The sequence below is a fragment of the Urocitellus parryii genome, chromosome 11, assembly GCF_045843805.1.
Source record: "Urocitellus parryii isolate mUroPar1 chromosome 11, mUroPar1.hap1, whole genome shotgun sequence".
Taxonomy (NCBI): domain Eukaryota; kingdom Metazoa; phylum Chordata; class Mammalia; order Rodentia; family Sciuridae; genus Urocitellus; species Urocitellus parryii.
Window position 1 is genome coordinate 45,842,987 of NC_135541.1, and position 12,633 is coordinate 45,855,619.

The 12,633-nt window shown below is 34.9% G+C and overlaps 1 protein-coding gene across 1 annotated transcript in view; it reads left to right on the forward strand.

Annotated features, from left to right (window-relative positions):
- Alg6 (ALG6 alpha-1,3-glucosyltransferase) overlaps window positions 1-11,674 on the forward strand; it is a 46,008-nt gene extending 34,334 nt beyond the window's left edge. Inside the window, exons 13-15 of the mRNA XM_077791229.1 lie at window positions 1,436-1,504; window positions 1,627-1,825; window positions 10,664-11,674. Of these exons, the coding sequence (XP_077647355.1) occupies window positions 1,436-1,504; window positions 1,627-1,825; window positions 10,664-10,861 (466 nt within the window). The 3' untranslated portion in view covers window positions 10,862-11,674. The remainder of the gene's footprint in view (window positions 1-1,435; window positions 1,505-1,626; window positions 1,826-10,663) is intronic.
- The last annotated feature ends 959 nt before the right edge of the window (window positions 11,675-12,633 follow it).

Genomic DNA, 12,633 nt, shown 5'->3' on the forward strand with positions numbered 1-12,633 from the left:
CTTAAATCTCACATACTAGTTGACATGGGGAAAAGTTATCCTTCTAAAGAAAGGAGGAGACTGTCATACCTTCATAAAGCATTTGTAACAATAAGAAGAGCCAAATAATAATAATGTAGCAACAATTATTCAATAACCATCATCATTAGAAAAGTTTATTTTTATTGTTAACAAATACTAGATGATACCTGTAGAGAGTTCTTTCAACTATTTAATAGTATAGGGTATTTACATGTACACATAAGAAAACATGTTAATCATTGACTCAAGATCTCAAGTGACAGAAATGGGACCTGGACGCAGGGCTTCTTAGTAGCCCCTTTCTCCTTGAGCACTGACATAGCTGTATCCACAAGGTACTGGATCAGGAGTTGTACTAAGGTCAGAGTTTGGAGCTAAGATGTGAACCAGCTCTTTGATAACAGCTCTATTTACTGATATTGTGCTTCCTGTTCCTCTACTGTTGCTCTTCTTTTGGTGGGGGTGGTACCAGGGATTGAATTCAGGGCAATCAACCACTGAGCCACATCTCCAGCCTTATTTTGTATTTTATAGAGACAGGGTTTCACTGAGTTGCTTAGTGCCTGATGTTGCTGAGGCTGGCTTTGAACTCATGATCCTCCTGTCTCAGCCTCCGGAGCTGCTGGGATTACAGGCGTGGGCCACCACACCCGGCTTCACTTTTTAAATATAGTCTTTTACTATTACTTTTCTTTTAGTCTACCATTATCAATGTGCTTCCCTTTACAGCTCACATCTGTCATCCTCTCTTCAGTGGCCTGATATTGTCTGTTTTAACTTCAGGGGTTTTTGAGGGAAGGTACTGGGGATTGAACCCTGGGGCACTTTACTACTGAGCCATACCTCCAGTTCTTTTTTCTTTTTCTTTTGAGACAAGAGGCTCATGAAGATGCTAAGGCTGGCCTTGAACTTGGGATCTTCCTTCTTCAGACTCCCAAGTCACTGGGATTACAGGTGTACACCACTGTGCCTGGCTCATAACTTTAGTTTTTAACTTAGCCGAGTGATATATAATATGGAGGGTCATAAAACAAAAGTTTGAAAGCAACTGTTTTGGGAATTCATTTCATATTTACCTAGTAGGATGAAATATATGAAAAAGCTTGCTTTCTCTGAATGTTCAGATTTGCCTTATCTGACTCTTTCCTTAGGGTACTATTTGTAAGATAGAGAAAAATATTCCATTAATGGCATATTGGAAGCAGCAGTTTCCCAGTTATGAGGAGTTTACACCTTCTCTGGTTCTAGACTTAGACTGTTATAAATAATGAATCAGTAGTCCATGTGGAGTCCTTCCTGGATTTTTCTTTTAAGCTACCCCTGAAAATCAGACACATAAAATGTGCTTATATTTTTTACAAGTAGTTGTTGAAATTATATTCTTTAATACTATTTTTTTTTTTTGTCATTTTAGACCAGTCTGCTTAGTTTTAAATGAAATTCCTTTTATGTCTACTTGGTTTTTACTTGTGTCAACATTTAGGTGAGTCAAGCCAACTTCTACATAATATTTTCAGTATGATTCCTATAAACTCATTTAAGACACTTTTACAAAATGATGATTTGTGTTGATTGTGCTTTGGTGTTTTTTGTTTTCCTTTACAGTATGCTACCTCTTCTATTAAAGGATGAGCTCCTAATGCCCTCCTTTGTGACAGTGATGGCATTTTTAATAGCTTGTGCAACTTTCTTTCCAATATTTGAAAAGATGTCTGAAGAAGAACTGCAGTTAAAATCTTTTTCCATTTCTATAAGGAAATATCTTCCACGTTTTACATTTCTTCCCAGAATTATACAACATTTGGTAAGTTGTATTTAAGGAATGGTACATTTTCTAGCATGCCACTATTTTTTCAAATTATTGAAATATCTTTTTTCTTTTCTAACTTTATGAGAAATTAGTCACATAATCCACCCATTTAATGTGTATGCTCTAGTGGTTTTAAGTATGTACACTGATTTGTACATTATCACAATAATCTAATTTTACATTTTTTCATTACCCCCCCCTCAAAACCCTTATACTCATTAGCAGTCATTCTCCAACATACCTTCATTTCTAACTCTCAACTTTGGATAGCCACTAATATGCTCTTTGTCTCTATAGATTTACCTGTTCTGGACATTTCATACAAATGGACTATCATAGTTAGCTTAGGCTGCCATAACAAAATACCAAAGACTGGGTACCTTTAACAACAGAAATTTATTTCCTCAGAGTTCTAGAGGCTAGGAGTCCAAAATCAAGGTGCCATCAGGATAAGTTTCTGGTAGGCCCACTCTTCCTGGTTTATACAGAGCCACCTTTTTCCTGTGTTGTCATATAGCCTCTACTTTCTACTCATATAAGGAGAGATCTTTGGTTTCTGTGCCTTTTTTCTTTGTAAGTACATTAGTGCTACTGGATTAGGGCCTCACTACTATAGATGGGCTCATTTAACTTTAATTACCTCTCTAAAAGCCCTGACTCCAAATATAGTGGCATTAGGGGTTAGGACTTCAAAATATGGATTTTGGAGTGGGACATAGTTCAGTCCATAACATGGAATCATACAAAATATGGACTTTTGTGACTGGTTTCTTTTACTTAGAATAATATTTTTTAGTTCATTTGTGTTATACCATCTATTAGTATTTTATTCCTTTTTATTGCCAAATTGTGTTCCATTATATTGATATGCCATGTTTTGTTTATCCATCAAATAATGGACATATTAGGTTTCTTCTTTTGGGCTATTATGAATAATACTATTATTGACATTTGTGCATAAGGTTTGAGTCTACATAAATTTTCATTTTCCTTGAGTAGAATTGCTGGGTCTTATAGTAGTTCTGTGTTTTAATATTTTCAGAAATTGCTAAACTGTTTACAAAGTGTACCATGATTCTACATTCTCACCAACAATGTTTGGGTTTCCAGTTTCTGTACATCCTTGACAGCATTTGTTGTTGTCTTTTGAACTATAGCTTAACTAGTGATTGTCAAGTGGTATCTCATTATAGTTGTGATTTGTATTTCTCTTTTCTTTTGGTAGGGATTGAACGCAGCTGTGCTTAACCACCGAGCCACTTTGCAGCATTATTTTATATTTTATTTTGAGATAGCATCACCCTAAGTTGCTCGGGGCCTTGCTAAGTTGCTTTTAACTTGCAATCCTCCTGTCTCAGCTTCTGTAGCTCCTGGATTACAGGCATGTGCCCCCATGCCAGCTATTTGTGTTTTTCTAATGAAAGACGTTGAGCATTTGCTTAATAGCCATCTCTATATCTTGTATGGAGAAAATGACTACTCAATCCGTTACTTTTTTTCCCCCTAGTGCTGGGAACTGAACTCAGGGCGTTGCACATGCTAGGCAAGCAGTACCACTGAGTTATAGTCTAGCACCCTTTTCTCATTTTTAGTTGGATTGTCTTTTGTTTTTTTGAGTGTTGAGACTTTTTTTTATACATTATATTTTTCTTTATAAATTCTTGATGAGTCCCTTACCAGATATATGACTTGCACATATTTTCTGACATTCTGAGTTGATGGCATTATATGGAGCATACAAGTTTTGATTCTGAAAAAATTTTAATGTCTATTTTTTCTTTTGTTGCTTGTGCTTTTGGTGTCATCTATAAGAAAACCTGTGTAACCAATAGTCATGAATATTTACTCCTGTTTTCTTCTAAGTTTTATAGTTTATTTTTATATCTACAACTTTGATTCATTTTGTGCTTATTCAGCTATCTCAGTTCTGCAAAACTGCTTTGGCATGCTTGTTGAAAATCATCTGATCCTAAAGTAAGGTCTATAGTTTTGATGTCTTTGTCAATTCACAGTTTCTATATTTAGAGGGCATTATGTTCATATTTGTATTATTGAGATTATTACAGTAATTTTATATGTTGAAAATGCTAGGTTGTAATCTACTTGAGGACAGGGTGTTTTTTTGTTTTTGTTTTTATGGCACAGAGGATTGATCAGGGCCTCACATATGCTAGGCAAGCACTTTACTATTGAGATACATCTCTAGCCTAGAATTCTTTTTTTCTCCCATTTTTAAAATTTGTTCTACTTAGTTATATATGACAGCAGAATGCATTTCAATTCATTGTTCACAAATAGAGCACAACATTCCAATTCTCTGGTTATACACCATATAGAGAGCCTCACCATTTGTGCAGTCATGTACGAATGTACCTATGTACCTAGGGTAATGATGTCCATCTCATTCCACTATCTTTCTTGTTCCATAGCCCCTCCACTCCCCATCCTCCCCTTTGCCCATTCCGAAGTTTCTCCATTCTTCTCATGACCCTCCCCACCCACCCCATTGTGGATCAGCATCCACTAATCAAGGAAAACATTTGGCCTTTGGTTTTGGGGGATCAGCTTATTTTGCTTAGCATGATATTCTTCAGTTCCATCCATTTACCTGCAAATGCCATAATTTTATTCTCTTTTAGTGCTGAGTAATATTCCATTGTTTATATTGTGTTTCTTTATCCATTAATCTTTTGATGGGCATCTCAGTTGGTTCCAATTTAGCTACTGTGAATTGAGGTGCTATAAACATTGATGTGGCTGTGTGTATGCTGATTTTAAGTCCTGAGGGATAGGATAGATGGGTCAAATGGTGGTTCCATTCCAAGTGTTCCAAGTTTTCTGGGGAATCTCCTTACTGCTTTCCAAAGTGGTTGCACCAATTTGCAGTCCCACCAGCAATATATGAGTGAATCTTTTTCCCCACATCCTCACCATCACTTACTGGTTGTATTCCTGATAACTGCCATTCTGACTGGAGTGAGATGGAATCTTAGAGTAGTTTTAATTTGCATTTCTCCAATTACTAGAGATGTTGAACATTTTTTTCATATATTGGTTGAGTGCTTATATATCTTCTTCTGAAAAGTCTGTTCAGTTCCTTAGCCCATTTCTTGATTGGGTTTTCTGTTGTTAAGTTTTTTGAGTTCATTATGTATCCTGGAGATTAGTGCTCTATCTGATGTGTGTGTGGTAAAGATATTTCTGTAGATATCTCTCTTCACATCATTGATTGTTTCGTTTGTTGAGGAACCTTTTAATTTGAATCCATCCCACTAATTGATTCTTAATTTTACATTTTGCACTTTAGGAGTCTTGTTAAGGAAGTTGGGACCTAATCTGACATGATGAAGATTTGGGCCTACTTTTTCTTCTAGTAAATGCAGGGTCTCTAGTCTAATTCCTAGGTCCTTGATCCACTTTTGAGTTTTGTGCATGGTGAGAGATAGAGGCTTGATTTCATTTTGCTGTATATGGATTTCCAGTTTCCTCAGCACCATTTGTTGAAGAGGCTATCCTTTCTCCAATGTATGTTTTTGGCACCTTTCTCTAGTATGACATAGCCATATTTATGTGGGTTTGTTGCTATGTTTTCTATTTTGTATCATTGGTTTATACGATTATTTTGGTGCCAATACCATGCTGTTTTTGTTACTGTTGCTCTGTAGTATTGTTTAAGATTTGGTATTGTGATGCCTCCTGCTTCACTTTTCTTGCTGAGGATTGCTATGGCTATTCTGGGTCTCTTATTTTTCCAAATGAATTTTATGATTGCCTTTTCTATGAAGAATGCCATTGGGATTTTAATAGGAATTGCATTAAATCTGTGTAACAGTTTTGGTAGTATGGCCATTTTGACAATATTCATTCTGACTATCTAAAAGCATGGGAGATCTTTCCATCTTCTAAGTCTTCTTCAATTTCTTATTTTAGTGTTCTGTAGTTTTCATTGTAGAGGTCTTTCACCTCTTTTATTAGATTGATTTCCAAGTATTTTATCTTCTTAAATACTATTTTGAATGGGGTAATTTTCCTAATTTCTCTTTCAGTGCATTCATTGCTTATGTATAGAAATGCATTTGATTTATAGATATTGATTTTATATTTTGCTACTTTGCTGAATTCCTTTATTAGTTCTATAAGTTTTCTGGTGGATTTTTTGGATCTTCTAAATACAGAGTCATGTCATCAGCAAATAGGGATAGTTTGAGCTCTTCTTTTTCTATGTGTATCCCTTTAATTTCTTTTGTTTGCTCTGGCTAGAATTTCAAGGACTGTTGAATACAAGTGGTGAAAGAGAGCATCCCTGTCTTATTCCAGTTTTTAGACGGTATGCTTTCAGTAGAATGATGTTGGCCTTGGGCTTAACATAGATAGCTTTTACAATGTTGAGGCATTTTCTACTATTCCTAGTTTTTATAGTGTTTTGAACATGAAAAGGTGCTGTATTTTGTTAAATGCTTTTTCAGCATCTATTGAGATAATCATGATTTTTGTCTCTAAGTCTGTTAATGATTTCTGTATGTTGAACCAACCTTGCATCTGAGATGAACTCCACTTGACCTTTTGAATATGCTTTTTTTTGTATGCAATTTGTCAGAATTTTATTGAGAATTTTTGCATCTGTATTCATCAGGGATACCAGCCTAGAATTCTTGATTTTATACATACTATTATATAAGTAGCTTCTATCAGTACATGGTAGGTAGTGAGTTCTTGTTTGTTGAATGAATGGACATTCACCATCTGATTATTAGAGGTAGCTCAAATGTCAAGTAGCTAGAAAATAGTATATGAGTTACTATATAAGTTCCATGGAATATTTTAAAGTATTCAAATGTTTATGAAAGAATGTATAATAAATGGAAAGTTTATTAGAGAGCTGAGCATGTGTGTATATGTGAAATATATATGACATATATTTGTATACATGTAACACATGAAAGTATATATATATATATATATATATATACACACACACAATTTTTTTTTTCAAAATAAGCAAATAAAAATTGCATACAAAACAAATGTATTGGGGCTGGGGTTGTGGCTCAGTGGTAGAACGCTTGCTTCAAGTGTGCCTCAGCACCACATAAATAGAATAAAGGTATTGTGTCCATCTACAACTAAAAATTTTTTAAAAATCTATTTTTTAGACTGGGAAACACTTCATGTGATTTTTCCTTTAGCTTTTAAATGTCTAACTTTTAAAATAAGATATGTTTTATAACTAAAATAAGTCAGTCAGCATTCCTAATAAAATATGAATAGAATGGCTGACATGGTAGGTATAGAAAGTGTCAGCTCTTTCCTTACTGGGGGAAATAACAGGTTTTAAATTTATTTTATTTTTAAGGACTACATAGTATGGAGGATTACACAAGGTACCCAAATAACAAAAAAAGAATAGTTAACTTTGCTAGGGGAGTGCAGAAAGTTCTAAAGGAGGTGGTATTTGTTTTATGTACATCTTGAAGGAACAGCAGACAGGCATTCTCAGAGCAGAGATGAATGGATGTCCTGAGGGTTTTGCATTTTAGATCATGACCATGGAGGATAGGAATGGGGAGGTAGAAAGTTAAAGAGGTGAACCAGAAAGACATTGATAGGATTAACTGACTGTACTGGGGTTCAAATGGAAAGCAAGGTCTCAAGGTTCACTTTTTGCCATTAGCACAGGCCCAAATCTTTGGATGTATGTCACACTCGAATCCTACTGTGATACAATCTGGTCCAGTAGTCAAGGTGAGAACCATTAGGTACTCTTAGATTTACTTCTGAAGGCTTACTATGTGCCAAGGACTTTTCTGGAGGCTGAGGATACAGCAGTGAACAAAATTAACAAAAATCACTGCTGTCGTGGAGGTTACATCCTAGCGAGGACATCAGATGTTAGCATATATAAAATATGTAGCATGTCAAAGGGTAATAAATATTTTGGAGAAAAATAAAGCAAGGGAAGAAGGGCTGTGATATATAGGAGAGAGAATGATTGTAGTTTTAAAGTAGCAAGGCTTTTTCTTCTTAAAAAAAAAAAAAAAACAAAGGAAGCAAGGGAGTGAGCTCTGCAGATAATTGAGGATAGACTGACCCAGGAGAACTATAAATGTACTGGGTATCACGGAGGCCATGGTGATTGACTAGGGTGAGGCAAAGAAATTATAAGAGCTAATATCACACAGGGCTTTCATCTGTAGAAGATCACTATGGTGACTTTGGAGAACAGATGCTGGAATCCATGAGCCAATGGGGCTGTGGACTAGGGTAGAGTGGCAGTGAAGTGGCTATAAGCAGTCAGATTTGGGGCATTTTTTTCCTTTTATTATTATTATTTTGCTTGGGGTGTATTTTGAAGGTAAAACCAACAGGAATTGCTGAGGATGTGAGAGAGGCGGCTAAGCCTGAATGCATGGGTTTTGGCATGAACAACTGAATGGAAGGAGTTGCCCTTTACTGAATTGGAGGAACACTATCGAAGGCACTTTGTGTATGTTAGGGGGTGGGGAGATATGGGGGGATCAGAAGTTTGTTTTTATAGGACTTTTTTGGTAGTACTGGATTTGAACCCCAGGTCTAAAGCATGCTAAAGCAGTTTATTTTTATGTTTAGTTTTAGATGCCTGTTAGATATTCAAAGTGAAGACATTAGGGAGGACTTAAGATATATGAGGCTAGAGATTAGGGGAAAAGGTCCTGGCTGGAAGCTAATTTGAGTTTTCAGCAATAATGGTTGGTAATTAAAGTCCGTCGCTCCATGAACTCACCATGGGTATGAATATAGGCTTAAGAGGACTAAGTACTGAACTCTAGAACACAGAGAGGTAGGGGACATGAGGAGGATCCAGCAGAACTGTTTGAGTTAACTTACGTGAGGTGAGGGGGCATCAGGAGAGTGTGTTATCATAGTAGCCATACTTCATAAGTGAAGACGGTGTTTCAAGGTGATGAGAGAATGTGCTATTTCAAATGCTGATAACTGGCTGAAGTGGTACATGCCTATAATCCCAGCTGAAGAGATGGAGTTTCAAAATTAAATAAAAAGGGCTGGGGTACATGTGGCTCAGTGGTGGAGCACCCCTGAGTTCAGTTCACAGTCCACAAAAATAATCAAATGCTACTGAGAGAATCAAGTAAGGCAGTTAAGAATTTATTCTTCTAGTACAATAGATACCTGAGGAGAGCTGTTTCATGGAGTGTCTGAAGTAAAAGCCTACCTAACTGGTGTAGGCTCACTAGTGAATAAGAGAACTGGACACAGCATGTCATAGGGAACTCTTTTGGGAAGCTTTGCTGTCAACAGTAGCAGGCAAGTTGGTTAACAGCTGGAGGAAGAGAGGGTTTTTGTTTAAAATGAGAGAAATTTTAAACAAAATGAAAGAAATTTCAGCATGCCAGTTGGACACTTAATTCAAGATGGCATTTCAAGCAGTCCCATAATTCTTAAATTTGAAACTTATTTTGATAATGTCCTAAGTTTTCATTCCCTACTACGGTCATCTCAGGAATTTTCTCTTTGGAGGATACGTGCACCTGTTGGTTATACCTGTCTGTAAGCCTTTTTTAGCACCCACCTTCCCCACTTTCATCTAAAATGACCATTGCATTAGATTCTATTCAGATCTTATGATGCATAATGGCATCGTTTAGGGTTCTCTTTGTGGCATAGCTCCTTTAGGGAAGGCACTACTATTTCTCCATTTGCTTTCTACATTAACTTATGCAGCTTTTAGTATCTATGCATCTTGAAATAAGATAAGTAACATCTGGCTTGTCCATGTCTTAGAGGAGCTCATGGCTGTCCAATATAGTAGTCACTATATTTAAACTGATTAAAATTAAATAAATTTAAAAATTCACTCCTCATAGTAGGCATATTTCAAATGTTCAACAGCCATATGTGGTTAGCAGCTCTTGTATTGGAGTGTAGATATAGGACATTTTCATGTTGCATGGTCTAGAGAAGAATACTACTACATGATTAAAAATAAATGTGATAATTATTTTACTCATTTTGGTATTTAATCGAATATGAGCTTGTGATTTTATTTAATATTTCTCTAATTAAAAGGCAGACTCTTCAAGGCTAGAGGACATTTTCTTCATATGTCCCACTGTAGCGCTTGTATTGGAGTGTAGATATAGGACATTTTCATGTTGCATGGTCTAGAGAAGAATACTACTACACAATTAAAAATAAATGTGATAATTATTTTATTCATTTTGGTATTTAATCGAATATGAGCTTGTGATTTTATTTAATATTTCTCTAATTAAAAGGCAGACTCTTCAAGGCTAGAGGACCACATTTTCTTCATATGTCCCACTGTTCTTTACTACAGTATTAACTCACTGAGAATATTCAGTGAATATAAAATGGAATTTTTTCATTTACCATGGGAAAAATGTCATAGATGGGTTCTCCTGACTACTGGCTTAGAACCTTATATTCCATTAGGACCCAGGACTGTAGGGGATACCATGAATTTAACCCTAACTAGCAATCATAAGATCCAGATACCTTTCTTCAGTGCCTAGGTGTGGTATAAAGTATAAGACAGGTATTCTCTTGCTTGGCTATACATGACAACAACATAGAGAGCTTTAACAAAGTACTAAGGCCTGCTCTTAAATTCTGATTTAATTGGTCTCTGGGGTGTGGCCTGTGCAAAGATTTTTTTAAGTCAGATGATCTAACATGAAGCCAAAGTTGAGATCCACTAGAAGAGTTACACCCTCAGCCCTCACCTTCAGTTCTGCTCATTTAATAGCTTCAAGTCAGTGTTAGCAGTACAGTTTATCTTCTATACTGCTCAGTATTGTTTTCTTTCCCTTATAGTTTCTGACCTCAGTGATCTTTATGGTCCTTCTGACGCTGATGATTGTCACACTGGATCCTCCTCAGAAATTACCAGATTTATTCTCTGTATTGGTGTGTTTTGTATCCTGTTTGAACTTCCTGTTCTTCTTGGTATACTTCAACATTATAATCATATGGGATTCCAAAAATGGAAGAAATCGGAAGAAAATCAACTAGCTGTATTCCCAAACAAATGTGAACTTTTTGTAATGTATAAATGAAATTGTTATTTTGAGAATCATGGAATAGAAAAAGAAATGATGAAAAGTCATTGTTTCTCCACAACATAAATGTATTTTGGGACCAAAGACCAATGGAGGCTTTTATTTTCTAAATATTGTTGGGCCAAAGCATATTGTAGTTTTTATTAATATTCACAGTTATTTAATTAGTTAAAAAAGTCCTTAGTCCCAAGATTTACTTAGAAAACGTACTCTATAGATGATGTCTTGAAAAAAAATCTGCAAATAGCTTAATGGGAGAATCAAACCCCTAATTTTGCATTCAGATTTGGTTTTTTTGCATTTTAGCATGCAAGTAATATGTATTTCATTGTTATCTCAGGGAATTTATTTTAAGATCTTCTTTTTAATTGCTGAGGCCAATTAAACTGCTTGATGTCTTGATGTCAAATTTACAAATTTGAAGTTGTTTTTAATAAGGTAAATAGATTAAATGGTGTTCTTATTAATTTCCAAGAATGTAGATTTACTTGAATCCATTTAAAAAATGATTTTTCCTGAATTTAAATCCCAATTATTCTGAAGTTTCTTAAGCTACTCATGAACACTAGTTCTAATGTTTTCTAGCATCATTCTATTTAAAGTTAAACACCTGGTTCAAGGTTACTTACCACTGGCATAAGCATTGATTCAAATCATACTTCCTGTTAATTTTATCCCTCTATTATCAGAATCTCTATTTACTATAGTATTCAATTGGTAAAAGTATTATATCCATGTTGTATTTTCTCATATAAATATGTTCTCTTCAGTCTCTATGATAAAAATAAAGCAAGCTTACCATTAACCTTTTTTTTAAAACTGAGTATATTTCTTTCATAAGGTAGCCATTGAAGCATATTCAGAAGTATTTTTAAATAGTCATACCAAAAAGAATTTGGTTCTGGGTACAAGCTAGTCATAGGATGATGTAAGAAGGTATGTATTGCTAAGTCTGATAAAGAAAGTGGGTTTAGACAAAGCAAAAATCGAGAAGTATTTCTTTCTCAGAGTAAATGTGCATAAAGACACAAGAGGGCAGGTCAGCACAGAAAAGCAGCCTTGAGTCGCTGCCGATTCAGCAGGAACATCACTGTCCATGGTCACCATCTGTAATCACTGTGCCCAAATGTCAGCATCTTGGCTGGCTGGTATTGCCTTTTTTTAAAAAAAATTTTATAATAGTGTGTTTGCATTTAACATAGGATGTTGATTTATATTAGTGATGAGAAAATTCTGAGTTCTAAATAATTGGAGTATAGAAACTTATTTGAAATAAAAGTATTATTATAAATAATATACCCGTAACACTTGTATTCAGGGTGTCTTATAGTGGTAAATTCTATAAATAATAATACATTTTTTAGATGATTTAATCTAAATCATCATCGAATTACATTATAGCTTCTAAGGAGACTTACCGCAATTATAAGTCCAGTATCTCTCATATTAAAAACTAATATTTTGACTTAAAAAAAATTAGGTTCTAAAATACCAAGTATATCCAGTGATGAATTAATAAGATTACATAAGTCAATGAAATAAAATGCATTCTGTCATGTATAACTAACTAGAAAAAAATTTTAAATGTTAATATAAAAATCACAGAAGTGGGCTATTCCAAAGCATTTCAGCTAGATTAAGGATTATAGGAATGTTCTAATATATTTAGACAAGTCAAAATTTTAGAAAAATTTCTCATCTTTTTCACTATGTATCTATCAAAAG